This window comes from Macaca fascicularis, chromosome 7 (genome assembly GCF_037993035.2).
Source record: "Macaca fascicularis isolate 582-1 chromosome 7, T2T-MFA8v1.1".
Classification (NCBI taxonomy): domain Eukaryota; kingdom Metazoa; phylum Chordata; class Mammalia; order Primates; family Cercopithecidae; genus Macaca; species Macaca fascicularis.
Window position 1 is genome coordinate 69,614,705 of NC_088381.1, and position 26,201 is coordinate 69,640,905.

The 26,201-nt window shown below is 38.5% G+C and overlaps 1 protein-coding gene across 1 annotated transcript in view; it reads left to right on the forward strand.

Annotated features, from left to right (window-relative positions):
* LOC141407230 (ubiquitin-conjugating enzyme E2 Q2-like) overlaps window positions 1-26,201 on the forward strand; it is a 35,481-nt gene that overhangs the window by 1,316 nt on the left and 7,964 nt on the right. Inside the window, exons 2-4 of the mRNA XM_073996612.1 lie at window positions 7,488-7,568; window positions 11,474-11,595; window positions 16,384-16,479. Coding sequence (XP_073852713.1) covers window positions 7,488-7,568; window positions 11,474-11,595; window positions 16,384-16,408 — 228 coding nt within the window. The 3' untranslated portion in view covers window positions 16,409-16,479. The remainder of the gene's footprint in view (window positions 1-7,487; window positions 7,569-11,473; window positions 11,596-16,383; window positions 16,480-26,201) is intronic.

The following is a 26,201-nucleotide window of genomic DNA, read 5'->3' on the forward strand; positions in this document are numbered from 1 at the left end:
GCTGTTTTCTTCTAACCAGTCATGGTGGTGAAGCCTCATGTCATCCTGAGTGTCACTCATTTAGGCATGACTTTCTCTCTGGAAGCTTTTAGGATTTTGTCTTTTTCTTGGTGAGCTGAAATAGCACAACATTGTACTTAGGTCTTTTTTCATTCATTGTGCTGGGTACACCGAATGGATAGGCCTATGGATAGGCTTTTACAAAGTTGGAATCTTGAATCTTGTCATATTTTTGTTAACTTTCTCCTTTCCATTTTATTTGATCATTTTGAGGCGTCTGTTAATTGGATTTTAGTGCTCTTGTCTTGACTCTTGTATCTCATGTTATTTCTAATTTTTTTTAAATTTTAAATTCTGGAATATTTTTCTTATCTTATGACTTGCAGGAAATGTTATTTGGACAGCCAAAACTTTAAGTTTTGTTTTGGTTATTTATTGTTGCTTAACCAATTTTCCCAAAACTTAATGGCATAAAACTACACATTTATCTCTCTGTCACTACTGTATGGGTTAACTGGGGATAGCTGGACAGTTTTTCTGCTGGTTTCATTTGACATCTCTCACTGTGTGGTTAGACGGTGTCAGGGACTGGTCATCTGGATACTCAGGCGCAGTGAAATGTCTGAGACAGCTTCTTCACCCACAGGTCTGCCTGTGGGATGTTTCTTCATGTGGCCTTGGTGTTTCTTCATGTGACCTTCCTCTCTGCCTAGCATCTCATGCTCTAAGGCCTCTTTATGTGGCTTCTCTTTCTCCAAGAAGAGAGTCAGTACTTATTTTGGCTTCCAGAAGCACAGAAGTGGAGCTGCCAGGTGTTCTTAAGGCTTAGACCTGGAACAGGTCCAGTGTCATTTCTACCAAATTCTCTAGGTTAAAGTGAGTCTTGGGGCCAACCCAGATTCACTGCGGGATGGGCCTGTCCAAGGACATGACGACAGGAGGTGTGGCTCATTGGGGACCAACTCCCAAGGTGAACCCTGAGTTCTAAGAACTTTTTCTTTTCTGATTATTCCTTATTCATATTCTATTTTTGTTTTATTCATGTAATATATTCACAAGTGTCTTTATGAAGTGATTTTGACACTCTTTTGTCTTCTCCCTAGCATCTGTTTGTTCTTTAATAAATTTTTTCTTAGTTTATTTTTGTCTTATTTTTCTTTTTAAAGCCTTTCCTTAAATTTTATCTATTCTATGTTGCTTATCATTTGTAGTCTTCTTTTTTTGTTTTTGTTTTTTTTTGAGACAGAGTTTCGCTCTTGTTGTCCAGGATGGAGTACAAAGGCGTGATCTCGGCACACCGCAACCTTTGCCTCCTGGGTTCAAGTGATTCTCCTGCCTCAGTCTCCTGAGTAGCTGTGATTACAGGCATGTGCCACCATGTCTGGCTAATTTGTATACTTTTATTAGAGACAGGATTGCTCCATGTTGGTCAGGCTGGTTTTCAATTCCCAACCTCAGGTGATCTGCCCACCTAGGCCTCCCAAAGTGCTAGGATTAAAGGCCTGAGCCACAGTGCCCAGTCGGTATTCTTTTTTTTTTTAAATTCCTTTTTTTGTTCATTCATATTTGAGAGAGATACTAAAAGACTGGGAGGCTCGGTGTGTCAGCTCACACCTACAATCTCATTGCTTTGGGAGACTGATATTGGAGGATCACTTGAGCCCAGGAGCTCAAGACTAGTTTGGACAATGTTGTGAGACCCCATCTTTACAAAAAACAAGTGAAAATAATAGCCAGATGTGGTGACACCCACCTGTAGCCCCAGCTACTTGGGAGGCTGAGGCAGGAGGATCGCTTGAGCCTGGGATGTTGAGGCTGAAGTGAGCTGTGATCATCCTGCTGCATTCCTGCATTCCAGCGTGGGTAAAAGAGCAAGACCCTGTCCCAAAAATAAATAAATATATAAATTAATTAATTAAATAAATAAGTACTGATAAAAGAATTAAAAAATTGATTGGGAGTTCTTCATGGCCAAGATTTGGCAACTGATAGCTTTTAGGGGGAATATATGCTGATTCCTGATTGTTATCCTCTACCCCTCTTTCTTATCTCCCGGTGCAATCATAAATGATGGCTGGAACTACTCCATTCCTCTGGAGGTGAAGTCTACATTCTCTTGTCTGAGGTAGATAAGTTTGCCTGGGTTCTGCTTAAGGAGATGGGGGAGAGCAGTGTGTTTCAGGGCCTGGAAAATGTGTTCTCTATATAGACTTCTGGTTAATGTTTGTTTTCAGTCTTGCCTATCAGTCCCACCCTCGGGGATACCTGGTGTCTGAGTCTAGAACCTTTCCAGGTTGCTGTGGGACAAATTAGCTTACTTGTTATCGGTATCCCCCTGACCTCCACTTTTGTTTGCTTTGCTCGACTAATTAACCATTTTCCATTTACTGTCATTGTCTAACGGAGGTGAATTCTCTTCTGTTGGTAATCCCATTTCTTTTTTTGTAATTGTGTGTTTATATAATGTTTCTTCTTCACTGTATTTCTAGAGGAGCCTCAGGACAAAGAGCTGATGGTGGAAATATGTGTTCAGTGTTCAGTTTTTTTCTGTAAGACATTTGCAAATTCTGTTTTTCACTGAATATCACATGGACGTAATGCATATAGAGCTATGTTGTTTGTGATATTGTGCCTACAATTCTATGGAGAAATATAATTTGTGAATTACCTGATGAAATTTTCCTAATTTTGAATCATCCTTGCACTCCTATAATAAACACTGTAAGAATGGCTATGGTAATATTTCATTTTTGCATTTTTACTTCTGTATTAAATAAAATTATGTTTTGTTTGTTTCCTTTAAGACTCTTATTTCATTTCAGTATCAAGGGTATGCAGGGATAGCTTGGGAAGTTTTACATCTTTTTACTAAGACCTAGGATGTAGATCTAGTCTACACAGTAATTTTCAATTACAGGAATATTATGCCTCCCATGGGACATTTGGAAATATCAGGAGACATTTTTGTGGTCACAACTGGTCATGCTTGGGAGGTCTTATTGGCATTCCGTGGGTAGAAGGGATGTTACTAAATGTCCCACAACACAGCAGGAGAACCCTCCGCAAAGAATTGTCTGGCCCAATATATCAATATTGCTGAGGCTGACAAACCCTGGTTTAAATAAATGTCCAATTTGGAAGACGAGTCTTTGTCTTTTTCCTTCTTCTGCGTATTGGTCTCCAGATTTTCCATTTCTTCAGTTAGTTTTCATAACTGTAGATTCTTAAAAGAAATGAACACTTCATCCATACTTCTAAGGTGTTTTAAAGATGTGTAAAGTTTTCACTTTTTGCATCATATTCACATGTGGCTATCTGCCCTTTTCTCTTTAAAGTTTTCTTTATCTTGATCACTTATCAGAGGCGTGACTGTTTTATTATCTTAGTCTTTTGAAAGAATCCTCCTTTAGTGTTATTTTTTAAATTTGGTGGGGTGTTTTTCACATTTTCCTTAAGTCTTCATTATTTCCCCTTTTTGTTTATTTTGCTTTTTCTAGTGTAGTGGATCAATGTAATTTAAATTGCTTTTTAAACATATAAGGGTATACACTTCCTTTGGGTGCTGTTTGACTTTATTACACAAGTTTTAAAATCTATTTTCTAAATAGTTTGTATTTTCTAAGTCATTTTATTGCATCCTCTGTTCACATTGCTCTTACTATTAAAACTTTCTGTTGGCCAGGCATGGTGCCTCACGCCTGTAATCCCAGTATTTTGGGAGGCCAAGGCAAGTGGATCACCTGAGGTCGGGAGTTTGAGACCAGCCTGATCAACATGGAGATAGCCCATCTCTATGAAAAATACAAGAGCTAGCCAGGTGTGATGGTGCATGCCTATAATCCCAGCTACTCAGGAGGCTGAGGCAGGAGAATAGCTTGAACCCAGAAGACAGAGGTTGCAGTGAGCTGAGATCGTGCCACTGCACTTGAGCCTGGACAACAAGAGCGAAACTCTGAAAAAAAAAAAAATTTTCATTGTGAGATATGACACGTATTGAAATTATATAAAACATAAGCTTGGTGTAACATATAGTTAGAGTCAGTGCTTGGGAACCAACACGTAGCCAGCACCGAGGTGAGGAGAAGGCAGATTGCCTGCACTACAGAAACCTTCTGCAGGCTGCTTCCCAATCACCATGCCTCTGTACACTTCATCTTGCCTTATGTTTCTCTAGTGTTATCACTCATGTATGCATCCTTGAACAATACAGTGTAGTGTTGCCTATTGTTTAAACTTTTGAAAATCATGCCATATGTATTTTTTCATCTCTTTGTTGTGCTCAACATTGTGTATGAAATTTGTTCCTATTGTGGGTAGCTATAGTTCTTTTGCTTTGCTGTATTTACTCCATTGTTTGAAAACACCATACCATTTATTCCCTTGACTAGATACAGACATGTGGGTTGTTTCCCATGTTATTAGGAAGAGCAAATGCTGCTATGATCATTTTTATCTATATTTAATGGTACCCCTGTGCCAGCATTTCTCTGGGGCACGTACTTAGGAGTTGGATGACTGAGGCATGAGGATCAATTTCTTCTTTTACCCAAGACTTATCCAGGGAAAAAAAAAAATTTAAAAGCATTTTCAGGTGGTTTTTGAGGTATTTTAAGTGCATCAATATGGTCAGAGAATTTGGCCTGTGACCTTTCAGCTAGATTATCAGCAATCATTTAGACTTCACGGTTGGCGTTACTGTTGTCTTTGCTTATTGCTACTTCTTGTATTATGTCTCCTGCTCCCTGCCCCTCAAGTATATCCCTGAATAATACCCTGGGTTTTTTTTTTTTGAAAGCGTTTGTGGGGATGTGTATGGAGTGTGTTCCATGAACTTGCTGTGTGTTATCACTTGTTCAACAAATATTTGATTCTGTATGAAATACTCCATCCATATCAGTGTGAAGAATCCCTAGGCAAACATACACAGATATGATTCCTGTCTTGATGGAGCTAGATATAGAATTCTGAGGTCATAATTGAGTTTCTATCCAGGTGTTTACACTTTTATGTTACGATATTTATTGTTATAGATGGAAAGTCTCATGCCTATCTGATTCGCAGTTCTTTCTGATAGTTAGTATGATTTTCTGTGTAACTGTAACGTGTGGGGGGTTGAATTTTTTTTTTTTTTTTTTGAGAAGAATTCTTGCTCTGTCACCCAGGCTGGAGTGCAGTGGCATGATCTTGGCTCACTGCAACCTGCAACCTCCACATCTCAGGTTCAAAAGGATCCTCCTGCCTCAGCCTCCTGAGTAGCTGGGACTACAAGCATGTACCACGATGCCTGACTAAATTTTTGTATTTTCAGTAGAGACAGGGTTTCACCGTGTTAGCCAGGATGGTCTCGATCTCCTGACCTCATGATCTGCCTGCCTCAGCCTCTCAAAGTGCCAGGATTACAGATATGAGCCACCTCAAATGCTTTGCTGAGTCAAGTCCATTGTGGTCTGGCCCTTCTGCAAGTGGTTTTTTGTTTGTTTGTTTTTTTGATTGGATGGTTTTTGTTTGTTTTTTTGTTTGTTTGTTTTGATTTTGGGGTCTTATTTTTACCTCCTAGAATTGTCTTTTGCATTGTAATCTGTTTTGTATTTTGTGGATACAGTATCTTCTCAATTACTGCTAAAGATTCCAATTAGGTTTTACAATTCTGTTTATTTCCTTCATTAGCAGTGCTTCAGATCATTTGTGCTTCTTTGACTTGGCACCTTCCTTTCAGGTTGCTAATTTTCTTCAACTCTCTGATGATACATGGTTATCTGTTCATTTATACATGAGGTATACCTTTGAGCAGTATCAGTTGTTATGAATGTCTTCAGAATTGTCACTCTTTTCTGCTGTGGCCTCCCCATCCTGGTTTGCAGACCTGTGCTCTTCCTGTGGCATGAGGATGGGGAGGTGATGGCCGGTGAGCTTTCCAGATTTTGAACTAAAAGGAAGAGCAGAATCTGTTATAAGATTTTGCTGCTGCATTGAGTTATATTAAAAAACCTTCTGTCTTTTCTCTCTGGTTTTGACACTGATAGTAAGAGACCTTCAAGATAGACTTCCTATTAGCAGAGTGATCCTTACCAACTATAGCTGGGACAAGTACGGTGAAGAATGTTTGATTCTTCCAACAGAAGTTGTCCCTCCATTATTTGGATTGGGTTTGTGGCTTTCTCGAGCCCAGCAGTCTGATTCCATCTGCTTTGTATCTTCCAGCATGTCCTTACAGTTTTGGTTCACTAAGGGTATTCTTTTTGTATTCTTGTTTTGCTGCTGCTGCAGCGAACTTACTCTCTTTTATAAAATTCTGTCATTTCAGTGGGGTTTTAGAAAGAGGACCAGGTCACATCTTGAAATGAAATTAATCTTAGGATTTCACAGCCCTAACTCACTTTTTGTTTTGATTAAATTACTTCCCTTTTTTGAGGGGGAAGGGGCTCAGCTTTCTCATGTGTAGAATGAAGGACAGTAAATGGGGTAGTGGTGACAGACCCAGATGCATGTGAGAATCACCTCAGAGAGCTTTTCAAAACAGGTTCTTTGGGTAGGCTTTGAAATTAGCATTTCAAAAATGCTGTTTCAACCATTGATGCAACCAGATTCTTTGGAAATTTGAGGCTGGGTATATATTTTTTACATGCCCCGAAAAATTGGATTTGGAATATAACAATTTAGGGAAATAAAGAAGGGGTGAATTCCATTTTGGAAGCTGCTGTTTAGATACTGCTAAGACCTTTGTTGGTCTTGATTTCTGGATCCTAGTTTCTTGATCTTTTACATATTCTGGCCTTAATGGTTAAAGATGCATTTATATACTATGTCCTAACCAGGAAGCTTATCTTTTGAACTTTGCCCAAACTGGGTATGAAGGCCCTTCCTAAAATTCATTACATTCATTTCTGAACTTGATAATTGTAATTTGTGTTAATTGGTAAATTATGTCTTGTAGAGAGATACTTGATAGTAAATTACATGCTTTTAAAAAGAAAATTTGCTTTATAGTGAGGTGGTAATCATTTCATAATTCTTAGTTTTGGGAAGTGTCTATTATAAGTAACACGTCTGACCTCTTAAAATGTAAGGAAATTGAATTTATGTAATGATTCAGGCTTTTCAAAGTTACAAAGGTAGCTGTTTTGAGAAATTGTAGTTTGGGACATTTATTTTAAACAAAGTAAGCCTTTGATCTTATGCACATAGCCATATAAGTAAAAGGTTTCCTTATTTTCAATTAGATTACATTTTAAAGTTTTTTTCATTTTTCTTTATATTTGACTGATTGCTTTTCTTTATTCTGAAGGCATCCATTAAGTTAAATTGTTCAAAATCACTTCAATTTGAAAAGCTGAGAACTGTTGTTTGTCAAATCAAAGTTGGATTTTAAAATGCACATTTTAATTTTAATAAGCTCTCTGGTAGTGGGACTGCAGTGACAGATGGTTGGGAGTTTGTCCCTAAAGCTATGACACCAGTCTTCTAATGTGCATATTTGTTCCATGTAGTCCTGGAAGATTCTTTCTCTATTTTCAAATGAGACAAAAGAAGAAGTGACTTCAAAAGAAGAGGAAGAAGAGATGGCTGAAGTAGGTATATTATATAAGAATAACATTTTGGCCAGGCCAGGTGGCTCATGCCTGTAACCCCAGCACTATGGGAGACCAAGGCGGGCAGATCACCTGAGGTCAGGAGTTTGAGACCAGCCTGGCCAAAGTGGCAGAACTCTGTCTCTACTAAAAGTACAAAAATTAGCTGGGCATGGTGGTGGGCACCTGTAATCTCAGCTACTCAGGAGGCTGAGGCAGGAGAATGGCTTGATCCCGGGATGGGGAGGTTGCTTTGAGCCAAGATCGTGCCACTGCACTTCTGTCTGGGTGACAAGAGCGACACTCTGTCTCATAATAAAAGAAAAAATCATAAATATCTTCAGTTTTGAACATTTGAGTAATTCTCTAGTCTCCTTTATAAATAACTACTAATGTGGAATAATTGAAAGCACATCATATTTGGAATGCAATTTAATTTATAAATTCTGGCTTTACGTCTAACTCATGATATGCCTTTGAGCAAACTTTTTATCTGAATTCTTGGATTTGATTTTCTGGAAAACAAAAGCTCTTAACTTTTAGCGCTAAAATTATATTTTATACTAATCAGTACTTAACCTGTATTTGGTTATTTTTTGGAAGAGAAACTACTGAGTTTAAAAATTTTATGCTTGCATAAAAGGGGAATTTGAACAAACTTTATGAACTACTTGCCAGAAGTAGTGAAACTGTCTCTTTTTGAAAGCTCATTCAAAGAAATTTGTCTTAGTCTGTTTTATAGTGTTTTAACAAAATAAGAGAGAGTGGGTAATTTATAAAAAACAGTCCTTTCTTTTCCGACAGTTCTGGAGTCTGGGAAATCCAAGATGAAAATATCAACATTTGGTGTCTCAGGGCCTTCTTGTTGCATCCTCACATGGTAGCAGGCAGAAGGGCAGGAGAGCAAGCTAGTCCAATGTGTGAAGCCTCATTCATAAGGGCCTTAATCCCATGAAGGAGTAAGAAGCTGTCTTGGCCTAATAACCTCTTAAAAGTCCTACCTCTTAATATCATCACATTGGCAACACTTGAATTTTGGAGGGAATACACTCAAACAGTAGCAAATTTAGTAGAGCAAATTCCAAAGACATTGAGCCTAGGCCAGTTGTCAGTCATGGGTATAATTTTAGATGTTTTCAGGCTCTGAAGCTTTGCATTTAAATTTAAACTTTGGAACAAAGATCTATGTCTCTGCATTGACCAAATAGAACGTATGTGAATTCCATGGTCTTGATTGTTTTAAAAGATTTTTTTCTGTTTGTGGTCTTATAATTAATTTAGGATTCCATTTTCTTAGTTTGGAAGTTATTAATCTAAAATATACTTTAGAGTGCTTCAGAACTAAAAAAGTAGTGTTGTAGGCTTCTTTTTGTTTGTTTTCTGAGAGAGGGTTTTACTGTCACGGAGGCTGGAGTGCAGTAGCACAGTCATGGCTCACTGTAACCTTGAACTCCCGGATTCAAGCGATCCTGCTGAGTAGCTGGGACTACAGGCCTTTGCCCCATGTCCAGCTAATTACTTTTTTACTTTTTGTAGAGTTTGAGTCTCACTCTGTTGCCCAGGCTGGTCTTGAACTCCTGGCCTCAAGTGATCCACCACCTCGACCTCCCAAAGTGCTGGAATTACAGGTGTGTGCCACTGTGACTGGCTGTAGGCTTGTTTTATGAGTCTGGGAGTAAAATACTTCTTAAAATTGTCCAATTACAAGGAGAGTTTGTTTTAATGTTTTTATGCAGTTTAGCTTAGGTGGAATAAACTTCATGGAAACATTAAACCTTTTCCATGGGTCAGGCAGCCATTGTACTAAGGTTCATGAACCCTTTCATTTCCCCTTCACAAGTTAATAAACAAGGGACTGCCCCTTTGAGGGAAATCTACAAAGGTAGGAGACTGAACTTTGGAGATGTCAGATTAGGCCAGGTGAAAAGCAGATATTCTAGGCTCCTAAAATAACGTGGGAACAGGCCCAGAGCAATTTTGGACATGATGTGTTTGGATGTATTGGATGCTTTTCTTTTGAGAAGGAAGGTTGATGTGTTGAAGTCATGGAAAGCAAGATTGTCCAGAAAAGGAAGATGGTTAAAAGTCTTGAATTTGAGAACGGAATGTTTCTATTTGTTGTGTTTGTTGATAAGAAGGCCTTAAGCAGGGAATCGTGTGCTGATAATATTGTTTTAGAAAGATATGTTGAATTCTGTTTGGGATGTGCTGACTAATACTTAGGTGGAGAAGTTTTGTGGATGGGAACATGACTGAGGTTAAAGACACAGGAGGAAATACAGGCCAAAAGCATTTGTGAGCACTGTGGGGAAAACAAGCGTAGGATGGAAGATCAGGGCTGAAAGGTGTACACAGGGAGAAGGGAGCTCCATGAAGTACAGAGTCATGGGCAGAGTTTGAGTGGAGGTAGTCAGTAATCTGATATAGAAATCGGGTAATTAGCCAGCTTGGGGGGAAAAAATCGAGATAAATATAAACTATTCCTTTAGAGATTTTGGCAATTGAAGTAGAAAAATAACATAATTGAAAAAAGTTCGGATTTAAACAATTCTGCATATATTTGTATATATGTAAGAACAGATAGTATGGGAAAGGAGGGAGCAGAATGATGTGAATAAAGATTTTGTTCTGCAGGGTGTTATTCAAATTCTTTTAAAAGTATTCTTAGCTTTTGAGATAGGGTCGCTGTCACCCAGGCTGGAGTGCAGTGGCGTGATCATAGCTTACTGCAGCCTCAAACTCCTGGGCCCAAACGATCCTTCTATTTCAGCCTCCTGAGCACCTGAGATCAAAAGCTTTTTTTAACTTACTTCTAAGTTGTTAACATCAATAGATGCTTCCTACATAAAACCATAAACCTGGAAATTAGGGGAAGCACCAAATCTCTCCAGAGATAATAACTAAAATTAATTGAAATTAACATTTCAATATGAGTTCTTCTGGTCTTTTTCTGTGCTTATTTCAGCATAATTGAAATTCTTTCTATTCCTTTGTGTATTCCATTTTTCATTTCAAAGTTTTTCAATACAGGAGAAATTATGCTGTATTGGTATTTCAGTGGCCTCTTAATATTTCATGGACTTAAGTTAACTGTTTTGCTATTTTTGCACATGCAGATTTTGTGTTTGTTTTTGTGGTTGTAAGGTTGGAATAGGTATCCTCATGCCTAAATTTGTGCTTACATCTTAGACTAGTTTCTTCTAATACAATTCTAGAAGTCGAGTTTCTGGAACAAACCATGAACAGTTAAGGTTCTTGACACCTGCTGCCAAACCGTTCCAAAGGTTCCTCTTAAGAGGAGATTTAAACGATGGCTTGGCCGGGCATGGTGTCTCATGCTGGTAATCCCAGCACTTTGGGAGGCTGAGGTGGGCAGATCACTTGATGTCAGAAGTTTGAGACCATCCTGGCCAACAGGTGAAAACCCTGTCTCTCCTAAAAATACAAAGAAATGAGCTGGGCGTGGTGGTGTACATCTGTAATCCCAGCTACCCAGGAGACTGAGGCATGAGAATCACTTGAACCTGGGAGGCAGAGGTTACAGTAGCGGAGATTGCCCCACTATACTCCTGCCTGAGTGACAGAGTGAGACTCTATCTTCAAAAAAATAAGAGAAGATAAGTTAAATAAAGAAGTAAATAAATTAATGATGGTCTATTTCATACTAGTTGTGACTTTGTAAATCTTTTAAATCTGCTTTACCCAGAGTCTAGCTTTTAAAGAAAATATAGGATATAAAAGGTGGGAGCCTCTTGAATGGAATGTGGGGCTTTTTCTCTTTCCCCATAGGATAGATATATTCTGTTTCTTGTTCCCCATTGAGTCAAGAATAATTGAACGTTTGGCATAAGAAACTGCTGAAGAACTATCGGTTGAATAACCTAATATTTCTCTTCTTTTTGCAGGATATAGAAGACTTAGATCACTATGAGATGAAAGAAGAGCCTATGAGTGGGAAACAGTTGGAGGATGAAGGAACTGAAAAAGAAAATTGGGCAATATTAGAGAAAATTAGGAAGACTGAAAGGTATGACAATTTAAATGTGGAAGCGTGTATAAATATCTGGAGCCTGACTTTTTGGTTAAGTAATTATAGTTAATACCAGGCAATTCATGAACATGCCAATCTCAGCTGCTCTCCTCCTCCATTCTTGAGTTAGTGGTGGATTCAATCATATGGTTATTGGTTTCGAGACAGGGTCTTGCTCTGTCACCTGGGCTAGAGTGCAGTGACACAATCATAGTTCACTGTAACTAGCCTTTATCTCCCAGGCTACAGCAGTTCTCCTGCCTCAGCCTCCCAAGTGTCTCAGATTATAGGCATGTGCCACCACACCAAGCTAATTTTTTTGATTTTTAGTAGAGATGGAGTCTCACTGTGTTGACCATGCTGGTCTTGAACACCTGAGTTCAAGCAGTCCTGCTACCTTACCCTGCCCAAGTGCTGGGATTTCAGACATGAGATACCATGCCCAGCTACGCTCATATGTCTTATTGCCCAAGGTTATCTTTCTCATCTATCAATGGCCACTTTTTACCCTGTTCATCTGATCTTCACATCCTGAACCACCTGCTGATCCCTGTATATGCCCCTTTCCAGCTTGTCTATGCTTTTTTTCTCTGCTGACCTTCCTTCTGTGGCATCTGTACATTCAAATTCATTCTCTCCTACAAAACACAGCTCAAATTATTTCTCCTTCATGAAGCTGACTTTGAAGTGGGATAAAGGTCACAGTGTGCTAGGTTAGTTATGAAATGTTCTGTAGACCCTCAAAATATGAGCAATTTAAAGTAACTTGAGGATTTTCAAACATTCAGCTGACTAATTCCATTATGTGACATAATCCACATTATGGTGATTAAAATCTAAATATCTCCAGCCCTTACTTTGATCATTTCTATGGTTGAGATAGTAATAGTTGCATTTAGGGTAAAAATATGAGTGACTACTTCAGACTTCAGAACTCTCTCCAGAAGAGCTTTGTTGCCATAGTTATTTTTGCAGTTGTATTTCCTTTACATGCTTATGTATGTGTTTTGGGGGCTAACATCCTGTTAAGAATCATTCTGTATAATCAGAATACATATTAACTGTGGTGTTGATACTACAGTATAGCTATCTGGACATAATATCCATCTGTAAAAGCTCAGAGAAACAAAAGCATGGGGGAAAAAACAAACAAAAAAACTTTAGTATTGCATATGGATGTGCTGAGCTCATTTTGAGTTTCCCCACACAGTAAAGAAATATTGGTTTTATTATTTACTTAATTAATTTTATTGAGACAGGATCTTGCTCTGTTGTCCCAGGATGGAGTGAGTGGTGCAATCACTGCTCACTGCAACCTCTGCCTTCCTGGCTCAAGCCATCCTCCCACCTCAGCCTCTTGAGTAGCTGGGGCTGCAGGCATATGCCACCACACCCAGCAAATGTTTGCATTTTTGATAGAGACAGGGTTTCATCATGTTGCTCATGTTGGTCTCGAACTCCCTGGCTAAAGCGATCCACCCCGCTCAGATTCACAAAGTATTAGGATTATGGGTCTGACCCACCTTGCCCAGCCCAATATTGTTTGCTAAAATTTTGTATTTATTTACCTATCTTTTAATTTTGCTTTTCTGTTTTAATTTTTAAATTTCTATTTTTTTCAATATTGTGTTTTAAGAGTTTACTTACCTGACGCCTGCAGCCTAATCTTTGCCATATCTCCCCAAGTGTTCTGTGAGTGCTAATATAGTGGAATGTTAATAGATATTTGTTTTGTGGGGATTGCAAGGTTTGGGGGAAACCAGGTTCAAAATGTCTTGTACCAAAGGACTTCCTGGAGCCTTATTGTCATTTTCTATTTTTCCCAAATTCATTTACTAGTGCTTCTGACAGCATCTCAGAGGACGGTGCCCTCTGGCTTACTCTCTGGGAAATGCTGCTCTGTTGGAAATCCGGAGTTCTGAGTGATTCCCACGTGTCTTCTGCTGCACAGCAGGACATGCTGAAGTGATTCCTTCATGAGCAGATGTTAGCAGTCTCCTTTTGACAGCTCATTACTAAGTTGATCACAAGTATACTATTACAGTGAGTGGAAGTCCCAGGTTGGGTGTGAAACAGAATTGTTTAGAATTGTGTACCGTTTTATTTTGTTACCTGTAAAGCTTCTCTAGGCTGTTTTGGTTTCGGCAGGAAAATTGCTATAAAAAATACTTCTCTTGGCATAAAACCACATGGTCAGTTTTGGAAGTTCAGAGTTAGGTAACCCAGCCAAAGACTTATCTATGCAAAATAAACACAAGACTGAAAAATAGTAAATATTTAACCTTTGTGTCTCTTACTCACTACACCAGCCTTGTACTAGCCTCCAAGACATAGTTCTTTTGTTTTTCATGGTTGAATGTTAAAACGCCTTTTTAATGAAGCCCTTACTGAATGGGGAGAAAAGACATAAGTATTCTGCTGTAGTTTTATGCACTGGTTTATAAAATTGTATATGTTGACTCAATATTCCCATAAGCATAGGAAAGGAAAACAGGTCATTTTTTGTTCAGAATCTTATTTGAGAAAAAAAAAAATGATCAAGGAAAGGATTTGGATAAAAATCTGCAAATTCAGGATAAATGTATGAGAACATTTTAAATTTGATTATAAAATGGACCAGTATAGCTTTTCAACATTTTGTTGTAAGAATTCCAAAAACGTAAGTGTATGATCTTAGTATGTCACCTAGAATTGAGACCAACACATGAAGTTATGAGCCATGCCATTTTCAGTTTTAAAATCTCTCACATAGTTTCTTCATTGATTCTTTTTTGCCACTGTATGTTAAGGTTCTCATTATTTGGATGAATAATTTGAATAATAAGTCAGCTTGTGAGCTGCCCAAATAAATCTTCTGATTCCTAGTAAAGTGTTTTTCATTACACCAAATACCAGCTATATAAGAGGAAATTAAAAGTACTAAGAACTCTAAGTACCTTATTGATTATCATGTGATAACCATGGGCCAGACGCAGTGGCACATGCCTATAAGCCCAGCACTTTGGGAGGCCGAGGCAAGCAGATCACTTGAGGTCAGGAGTTTGAGACCGGCCTGGCCAAGATGGCAAAACCTCATCTCTACGAAAAATACAAAAAAAATGGCCAGATGTGGTGGCGCATATCGGTAATCCCAGGTACTCAGGAGGCTGAGGCTGGAGAATCGCTGAACTAGGGAGGCAGAGGGTGCAGTGAGCGGGGGGAAATACAGCATTTGGAAGGGTGGGAAGCAGAAGGAATCTCAGGCAAGGGAAAGATGTGGGCAGAGACCCGGAGGACAGAACAGTTTGTGGTGGACTTGGTGTCCACATAGATCTAATTTGTGTTTTCAAAATTACCACAGTTTTTGTTCTAAAACTATCATTCCCTTGATTTTATTTTAGGCATCCTATCTGTGTATTTTGAAATTTAAAATAACATTAAAGGAGAAATGAAATTATTTTGTTTGAGAAAGAGTTAAAAGGTTAAAATATCTTGATCTAAATAATTTTCTAATGGGAGATTTGGTACATCCCCAGAAGTTGTCTTTGATTCAGAGAACAGTCTTCAGACCTAGAAAGGACTTGAGGAGTCCCAGAGAGGAGCCACATGCTGTGAACCATTTGATTCTCTTAGCAGAATGGATAAAAAAAAAATGTGAACCATGAAACCATGCAGATGTTCATATTTTGGATAGGGTAAAGTCAGTGCCATTGTCAGAGGAACAACTCTTGGCCATCACAGGATGGGAGAGAAATTTTCCATTGTAAAGAATACTCAAACGCGATTTAAGGAAACAGGTTCTTCTGCCCCTATTCTTTGGAATATTTAGGGCCAAGTTCTTCGTTTTTGACATCATCAAAATTTCAAAGTATTCTGTTCTAAGAGCCATTTCAAACAATTGACTAGAATTTCAGAGCAATTACATGAGAGTAATGCCATTAGAATTTTTAAATTACTCATAGTCCTATATCCCTAACAAGTATGTTCATACTTGCATGTTCTCTTCTGATCTTTACTGTGTGCGTACTTTCTTAATAATGGCACATAGAAATTGCATAAGCAGGAATAATTCTCAAGATAATGTTGTAACTTTCCTTTTTTCTTTTTAAGGTATGTATTGGATGGAGGAGCATTATGTATGGAACCTCTCACAAAACAGTTGATTATTTTCTTATAATACTCAATTTTCACTCTCAAGAGAGTGTTTTGATTATGTAAGTTAGATCATGAGTAGAAGGTTATTTTAAAGACATTTTAGTTTTTTATTTTTTATTTTTTATTTTTCGTAGCTCCTACTTTCAAGAATGAAAAAGGTATCCCAGCACTTTGGGAGGCCCGGGCCGGCAGATCACAAGGTCAGGAGATCGAGACCATCCTGGCTAACATGGCGAAACCCCATCTCTACTAAAAAAATACAAAATTTAGCTGGGCATGGTGGCGGGCGCCTGTAGTCCCAGCATCTTGGGAGGCTTAGGCAGGAGAATGGCATGAACCCGGGAGGCGGAGCTTGCAGAGAGCCAAGATGGCGCCACTGCACTCCCATCTGGGAGACAGAGCTACCTGCTAGGATACACATTAACAGTAACCTTTATGTAAGGTTCTAATCTGCTCATGTTGGGCACTTAGAACATCGGTTTGTTGTTTTTTGTGAGATTCTGGAAATGTTCCAATTTTACTTTTTCCCCTGGACTCCAGACTTCTTAACACTGATCTGCTGCTGTTAAGTTACATGCTATTTTGTTAGGGCTTCTGAAGTGGGAATCAGGAATGCTGCGGTGTTCTAGAGATGTTTTGTTCTTCCTGTAGGGCTGAAGCAGTGCCTACTCAATAGAATCAGTCATCATGCAAATAAATGCCACCTGAGTCAAAGGCAAAGCCAATGTGCAGCTTGGAGCAAAGAAGGTACTTTTATTAAGAATTTGACAGAAACCCTAAGACATATTTTATATTACTTTGTGAACCTTCTTCCTGTCTTAATTATTTTTATTCATTTCATTTTCATTCGCTTTGTTTTCTTTCTGTTACAAAGGTGATCTATAGAAAATATAGAAGTATAAGAAAATTAAACATGCTGACTGATAATCACTTAATGATTTAGTATCTGATTGATCTTTGTTATATTTAGTGTAGACAAACATGTCTTCAGTTGTAAATTTATTATTGGTATGTATACCATAGTAAAAGTTGTGTGTACTTTGAAGTTTTGCAAAATTGTGTTCATGTTATAGAATTAATTCCTGATGAACTTTTATGTGCTAGGCACTAGCCTTTTCAATTACTTATTTTTACTTTTTTTCCCCTCTGTGCCTATGCATACCAAGTCTTTTTATTTTTTACATTTTATTAGCTCTTATTTTTTACTCTTTATTAGCTCTACCAATCCTCTCAACAACTTAAAAAGAGAGAATTATTAATATCTGCATCATATGAATGAGGCAACTAAAGGTAGGTAATTTGTCCAAGGTCACAGAGCGAGGATTGGAACCAGACAGCCTGGCTGCCCTAGGCCCAACCAAGAGGAGCTGAGAGCAAGCCATAGGGCAGAAGGATGTTGGTCAGGCTGGTTTTCTGTTTAGTTAACATGAAATGCAGGCTGTAACCTGAATTGTAGGACATTACTGAGAAAGCCTTCCAAAGCCAGAGGTGTTTTGTTTTGTTTTGTTTTGTTTTGTTTTTTTAACCGTGACCATGGCTCTTAGCAAAAATTTGATTTTATTTAAAGACAACATGGTGCTCTAAGACGCTTCCATTCACACTCTTGTGGAGGGAATGGTAGTTGAGCTAAAGAGTGAAATGCTGCAGCACACGGCCTTTAGGGTAGCTTCTGACCTATTTCTATGGTCAGGAAAGACACCCATCTTTCCCTGTAGCCCACAGCCTCCAGCTATTCACCTTCAGAATTTCCTAGTCTGTGATCACATTCAGATGAAAGATCTGTTTTATTTTTTCCAGGGTAGGAGGAAGGGACTCACCACTTATACTAAGCAGTCTAGTCTTCTGTGTATAATGAGCAAGGTTGGGGAGCCAAATTTGAGAACCTTGTGTAATCCTGAGATTCTCCAAGAGAATCCAAGAGAATGTCAGGATTATGCATGGTGGTAAAGTGGTATCATGTTAGTTGTGCCGACAGCTCTCATCAGAAGCAGACACAGATACTTTTTGTAGGAAAGCATCTCTACCTTAAGCCTGTAGGATTCCCAAAGATTAAAAGCAGGCAATTATGAATTCAGTCAAATCATAGCATTCAAGTAGTCTCAACCCAACATATTTGAGAATTGTTAGAAATAATTAATAATGTTTCCCAAAGACTATAGGTTTTGGAATTATCAGATACAGAACACAGACTTCAAATATTAGAATGGTGAGAAAATAGTTACATATGAAACGTAATTAAAAAAAAAGATGGACCCATAAAATTGAGCAACCAGTAAGACTGTCAGGAATGATGAGGAGGATCTGAAAAGAAAATGGATGATATAGAACTTACAGAAACAAAATATATAGCTCGATATGGTGGCTCACACCTGTAATCCCAGCACTCTTTGGGAGGCTGAGGTGGGAGGATGGTATGAGACCAGAAGCTGGAGACAAGCTTGGGCAACATGGTGAGAACTCATTTCTATAAAAAATAGCCCAACACCACCAAAAAAAAAAAAAAAAAAAAAAAAAAGAATAGCTGGGTGTGGAGCATGTGCCTATAGTCCTAGCTAGTCAGGAGGCTGAGGCGGGAGGATCGCTTGAGCCTATGAGGCCAAGGCTCCAGGTGCGTGCCACTGCAGTCCAGCCTGGTTGACAGAGTGAGACTCTGTCTCAGAATAAAATGAAATAAAGAAATAGAAAATGTAATTGTTGGAATAAGAAACTCAGAGGATAGATGAGACATCAGAAGAAAGAATTAATTGGTTAGACAGTTATCTCCCAAAAGTAAGTCAGTATGTTGCACAGAGAGACATGAGGATAGATGACAGGGTAGAAGTTGGTGGGGTTGTGGGAGGAGGAAGTCCAGAAAGAGGTCTAAAATATGTCTTAGTGGAATCCCAGGAGGAGATATTAAAATTATATTAGAAAGTGAGAGAAATAGAAGTTCTAAAGGTGAGAGAAGGAAGTCCACATAAATCAGTCACAACAAATGTAAATGGCCAAAAGTTACTAGTTAGCCAGATGGAAAAAAAAAATCCAGCTGTTTTAATCCATCATATTTAAACTATGAAGATATGAAAAGATTGAAAGTTTTTATAAAGGAGAGAGAGTGATAAAGATATGCCAGTGTACATTAACCAAAAGCAAGTGATGGAGCTTCAGTATCAAACAAAAAGGGATTTTGGAACAGAAAGCTTTAGTAAGAACTTGATGCTAAATGACTGTTAATTAGGAGGATGTAGCAATTTTCATATTTTAGGTACCTGTAAAAATAACCTCAAAAATACAGAAGAAAAACTGATTAAACTACAGGGAGAAACTGACAAGTCTGCCATCATATTTGGAGATCTCAGCATACCCTGCTTACCATTAGTAAGTTACACAGAATGCCTATATGTAGATTTGAATAACCAGTGAAAGAACATGGCATAATGGACAAATATAGACCTTTGTACCCAATAATCAGATACTCTAGTTTCTTCTCAAACATATGTGGACTGTGGGAGAAACATTAATTATATATTAATTCATAAAACAAGTCAGAAGATTTAACAACAATTGGTACCACCCACACCATATAATTTATAATTTAAATATGAAGCAGTTAAGGTTAGAAGGCAATAATGAAGAGATTAACAAAAAGCTATGTGAATTTGGAAATCAAACACCCTTGTAATTTGTGGTTTAAGAAACAATGCAATTTCAGAATGCTTAGAATTGAACCATAGTTAAAATACAAAACTTCTATCTATTCCTCTCCCTTCCTCTCCCGCTGTCTTCCTATCTGGAATATTCAAGAAGCTAGTCTTTTTCAATGACGATCACCCCAAATACTGAAAGGTAGAAAAAGGACAGATGTCATTCTCTGATCTTAGTTGAATCTATAAGTTAGTAACAAAACCAGAAAACAAATGTTGATTTGTGGAATTTTAAAATGAATGCCAACAGCCCTTAGGTCAAAATGGGACTTGAAATTAAAACTGTCAAATATGTAGAGAATAGCAATAATGCAATCATTACTGATTAGAGACTAGAGGAGAGCTCAGAGAAATATTCATTGCCTTAAAATCCTTATGTCATTAAGAAAAGAATGAAAATGAATGAAGCCTCTAACTCATTCTTAGAAAGAACAATCAGAAAACCTGATGGAAAGCAGAATGGGGAAATTATTAAAGATATATCAGTAGAGGCTGGGTGCGGTGGCTCACGCCTGTAATCCCAGCACTTTGGGAGACCGAGGTGGGCAGATCATGAGGTCAGGAGATCGAGACCATCCTGGCTAACACAGTGAAACCCCATCTCTATTAAAAATACAAAAAATTGGCCAGGCATGGTGGCAGGCACCTGTAGTCCCAGCTACTCGGGAGGCTGAGGCAGGAGAATGGCATGAACCCAGGAAGGCGGAGCTTGCAGCAAGCTGAAATTGCACCACTGCACTCCAGACTGGAGACAGTGAGACTAGTTCTCAAAAAAAAATGACAAATTAAAAATTAACAAAAAAAGATAGACAAGTAGGAATCAGTGAGTTAGAAGAATAGAAAGGGCTAAATCTCCAGTACAGTAAAGAATCTGTAGAAACATTCCTTTAAACTGGACTTTGAGTACCTTGCTACTGATGATTGAGTATGGGAGAGGATAACATTCTTATTTTCTCCTTGTGTTTTGGGTGGTGGGCAGTAGGTTTTGAAAGTGACTCCTTCACACTCACTTGGGAGTTTCAGAAAATATGTACTTTCTATGTACAGTTTATTTCTAAATCTTTTATTTTTGTCCTTTTTGTGAAAATATGGACTGATTAGAAAACACTTTTTTATTAGTGTTAAGAAAAGCATGTTACTACACATTTTATATCTTAGGCTTTTAACAGCATTATGGCAGGGCTTTACTATTTTAAAGAGCTCTTAGAAGTTCAAAAAGACTACCCTGTGAAAAATGAGAGAAGTGGCCAGGCATGGTGGCTCACGCCTAAAATCCTAGCACTTTGGGAGGCTGAGTTGGGTGGATCATCTGAGGTCAGGTGTTTGAGACCAGCTTGGGCAACATGGTGAAGCCCCATCTCTACTAAAAATATAAAAAAATAGCTGGGTGTGGTGGCAGGCACCTGTAATTCCAGCTTCTGGGGAGGCTGAGGCATGGGAATTGCTTGAACCAGGGAAGTGGAGGTGGCAGTGAGCCGAGATCACGCCATCCCACTCCAACCTGGGTAACAGAGTGAGACTCCGTCTCAAAGAAATAAAACCTCAATGAGCTTGTTAAGCAAACAGAAACCAACACTTACCTGCAATTAGAAGTTAACCAGAAGCTTTCAAAAACATATTACCTGACAAGGAAGTCAAGAAAAAGAGGAAAATTATGTATGTGATCCCTAATAGTAAAATCTATCAAAACTAAGGTACAATTAGAAATAGAGACATTTTCTAAATTAAATTCAAGGCTGCCAGATTAAAAGGACAATATCAATATAATACAATCTCTTTTCCATTAATGTTTAAAACTTGTCCTACACTGACCTATACATTTGTCCCACTGATGAAATGGAATCTGAAAATCGGGATACAGATACTGTGGGAAGAATGATAAAATTGAACTTAATTGTAGCAACAGTCTAGTCTCTGGACCAGGCCCAAGAAAACAAAACAGAAGCATACTCAAGTAGGATTAACAATTCATTTAGCAAGGGATGAGAAGGCCTATTGTAATTGAGTGGTTTTCAGTCTCTGGAGTACATGGAATCATCCAGAAGCTTATGCACACCCATCCTTTTCAGATATTCTGATTTGTTACACCTGAGCCAAGGCCCAATTCTGATATTTTTGCTTGTTAATTTGCTGATATATGCAAAGACCAAAGACTAAGAACAATTGCTTGAACATAGTGACAACCTCTACCTGGAATAGGCCAAATCCTAATTACCCTGATTCCTACCCCAACAGTTCCCAAACTGGTGTACTACAAAGTCTTGTGAAAGCTCCTTGAAAAAAAAAAAAACAAAACAAAAAAACACAATCATAGCCATATAAATTCATTGTTCTGAGAAGTCCTGTTGAATTTACCAAGCATTTCTCAAACTTATTTATTAATTTGTTACCTCTATTACATGTATTTATTACATTTTTAACCTAGTAACTGTTAATAACCCCAAACTTATAGAAACAATGCCCCAAGGATGTCCTGTGATGTTACTGTTATCCTGTTGGAAATGTACAGAACAGTCAAAACATGTACTCTATTTATTTATTTATTTATTTATTTATTTTTCAGATGGTGTCTTGTTCTGTCACCCAGGCTGGAATGCAGCGGCACAATCTCAGCTCATGCAACCTCCAACTCCTAGGTTCAGGTGATTCTCCTGCCTTAGCCTCCTGAGGAGCTGGGACTACAGGTATGTGCCACCACGCCTGGCTAACTTTTTGTATTTTTAGGAGAGACAAAGTTTTACCATGTAGGCTGGTCTCAAACTCTTGACCTCAAATGATCCAGCCACCTCGGTTCCCAAAGTGCCGGTATTACAGGCATGCGCCATCATGCCCAGCCTTCTAGAAGGCATTTAAAGGCACTTCCTAAGGCACAATCAGCAGACTTGCCAAAAGTCAGTGGCAAGATCTGTAGACTCAGACCCGCCTTCAAATTCCAACTCCCTGCAACCCAAAGCCGATCAATTGTCCTACCAAAATAACATCAAATAGCAATTAGCACGTGGTCCTCGAATTCTCCAGATCAGCTCCAAAAAGATATATACTATTAACAGTGGAAATATTGAGAACTGAAATCTTTAACAGATAACATTGATCAAAAGCATTCCCATGGGCAAATGATTATATATAAAATATGTTTCACACCAACGAAAGTCTATAAATTTCAGACTGATCTGATGACAAATTTACTTATTTTTAAATGCATAATTATGTCAAACAAATGCCATTACAAAGACCTGAATACAGTCTCTGAGTGTAAGGTCCTCCCCATCTTCTCCTCCATTTCACATTTGATTATACACATATTTGAGGGAACATCACTCATTATTTGTTTTAGGAGTATTATCAGATATTATCCAATACTTTGAATATTATCAAAAGTAATTGATTGGAAGTCAATGGCACTATTTATACTAAAAGAGTAGGATCCTCATCAGTAGATAGAGGCATATAAGCATAGTCGTATTATATCTATGAAGTGTCAATATCAGGCGGCAGCTCCAAAGCCAAAGCGGTGGTTGGATGGAAAGAAGAATTTTAATTGGCAAAGGAGGCAGATAGAGAGAAATGCAGATTCAATAATAATGTGAAGACCATGAAGGCCTGTGGCTATAAAGAATGTTGAGCCATAGAGTCCATCAGAGATAGTAAAGGGGGCCTGGAAATATTCGGAGACTTGTAGAAGGGTAAAGTAAATACCTAAGGTAGTTGAGATGGATAGTCCTTGAAGTATTTGCTTTTTGACTACCTTCTATCAGGCTGTGTACAACCTTGAAAGTTTCTTGAGGGCAAGAATCAAGACTTTTACAGCTTCTAGCATGCCTCTGTGTGCCCAACTGGTCCTCAATAAATAATTTGTTACCCTACTTTGTCATAAAATATAGGACATACTTAGCTGTACAGCACGATGTCATTTGATCACACCCAATCTATGAGTGGAGAATAATAGCACCGAATCTGTTTAAAAACAACACTCCCCTTCCCCTTTTCACCTTCACAGTATTTTCGTTTGGTTTCTAGTAATGTTGGTTCTATCCATGTTTTTAGATAATAGCACAAACTGTGTCACGCCTAAGCAAAATTATACCAAGAATTTTATGGGGGAAAAGCTAATGCACTGCTCTTCATTTTCATTAAGATTTTAGATGTTTGGAAATATAAATTCAGATATTGGACAGTGAGGGTTTCATTTTGGAGGTTGGAGATTGAACCTCCTTTGTTGGGGTAAGACTGATAGACTCCTTTGGCTACTTGTGTATCAGGGTGGGAAGAATATACAAGTTTACCAAATCTTACAAATTCTCACAGTGCTTAGTTTTGTGACTGTACAAAAACTGGCATTGTTTTTCCTAGGTCTCAGTGGAGAAATGTAAGCTGTGAGTTTAGCATCCTGTTTACTGTGTTTTGGCCAGCGTTTTGCAAGCTTTTGTGGAGACAATTATATTACTTTCCTTATCCTGTTTGTAACATATATGTACATCAATATGCTTCCTTGTGTTTTACTATGGTAAAATTCTATCTTGCATATAGAGAAATAAGTCTATTAGAGTGAATTAAAGGAAATCTTTAGTCTGAGGTGGCAGCCTTGTCTAATGGGCCGTATGTTTAAGCCTAACGTTAATACATCACACTAGAGCCCAGCGTAGTGGCGTGTGCCTGTAATTGCAGCCACTTGGGAGGCTGGGGCAGGAGGATTGCTTGAACCTAGGAGTTTCAGACCAGCCTGGGCTATATAATGAGACCCCATCTCAGTCAATCAACCCATCAATCATTTACACTAAAAAGACCAACATCTTTCTGGCTCTTTTAGAATGTTTTTCCCAGACATTCTAACAAATGTCTGGATGTCTAAAACAATGAAAAGGGTTTATGACATAGTTACAGCAGTTGTCAGGGAAAAATCATGGACAAATTGCAAATCTATACCAGTTGTGAACTATGACTGCAGTTGAAATCCGACATTATTTTTGTAGTCTTTTTGGGTGTATCTGTGTTTAATAATAACTTGTTTGCAAATTTAGAGGGCTGTACCTATGATTTCTTAGAGACCTTGACCTTGAGGGGCTTACAGTTTAATGGAAGAGAGAACTAGAAACCAAGAATTCAATGCAAAGAGTGAGGTTCTGCAGTACAAGGTGTATACAGGGTGCAGAGAAGCGCCGTGGCACCATGTTCTGACCTCATCTTCTACTGCTCTAGACTTCCCAAGTTCCATTTCCTGAACCTACCTGTTTTTTCCTACCATCTGGACCTCTCTCTGTAGGCACCGTTCTCTCTCTTTGCAAACCTTTTCCACACCTTATGTGTCTGGTGAAGTTGTTTCTTCAAAAGCTTCTTGAAGCCTGTCTCTAGCTCATCCAAGTAATTGTTTTGTCTACATCTCTGCTCTTTCTTTATAAATGATTACAGTCAATTCTTATTATTTGCAGTAGTAATATTCTATAAAGTTGCCTGGAACACTGAATTAATCAAATACTAAGCCCTTGTTTCCAAGGTAAATATGTACATATGTACATATCTCACTTAGGTTATAATCTTAATCCTAAAAACCACTCATCCTGATAGATTGAATTTTTTCTTTCCAAAGAGTAAGGGAGGTACAGAAGTGTTAAGTGATTTGCCTGAGGTCTCTCCACTAACAGGTGCCAGTGTTAAGATTCAGACCCCGTCCAACTGGCCCCAGAGCCACATCATCTTGCACCACACTACACTACCTGCTACAGTCTCTGTCCTCGGGTCATCTTTGAATGAGAGCTGAAACAAGAAGACCGAGGGTCACCTTATTTGACCTTAGCTTGGGACGTGTGCAAGGAGTGACACAATTTTCACTACTATGTGTATATCCATGAATCACCTTGAAAGCTCCACAGGGATTAATTTGGGGATTACAAAGACATTTCAGCAGGTAAGCAAATTAGCAAATGTGGGATCCACAAATAATGAGGGTCAACTGTATTTGTAAGTGATTGCTAGGGTCTGTTTCATGGTAATCCCTTCCCGCAAGAGTGTGGAACATTTCTTTAGCTTCTTTGATAGTTCATGTGTTTATTAAGTACCTACTATAAACCAGATTTTGCTTTAATTTGTGGTGAACGACCTAGAGATTACGTTCTGCCCTGCGGAATTTTATATTAGAGTAAGAAAAACAGATAACTAAGTCTGGAGCTCAGGGGTGAGGCCCAGGTTGCAATTATAAATTCACTTGACCAAGGTGAAATCTGGTGTGCCCCCTCCTACTTCACATCCCCAGAGATACTTCTCAAACATTTCTGTTCTATTCTTGTGTATAAACTCTTCCTTTTGAGCCTCTCTCCGTTGAAGCATGTCAATCTATACTTGTCCTTTGTTGATTTTGAGGCCACTTGCCCAGGTAACTGGCAGGATATTGAAGAAGAATCATACTGACCTGGTTCTGCTACCTAACAGCTGAGTTACTTTGGTCAAGCTCTTGGACTTCTAGGCCTGTTTCCTAATTTCAACAGTGGTGATATGATGCGTTAGGCCCTGGTGGGTTGCAAGGAAGAGGCACACACATATCACCTTGGATGATGAGGGCCCAATGTTCACTTGGATGTAAATTCATCCCAACAGTGATATTGTCTCTGGCCCTAGTACTTTCAAAACCTCACAGAATATTAATTTAGCAGTATTTAGGATAAGGTTTGAGCTCTGAGGACCTGTAGTGTGGTTATTTGTTCATATGGCTGTTTTCCATGCTAGACCATGAGTTCCATAAAGGCAGGGTCTACATTTCGTTCTTTCTATCCTAAGCACTCAGGTCAGTGACTG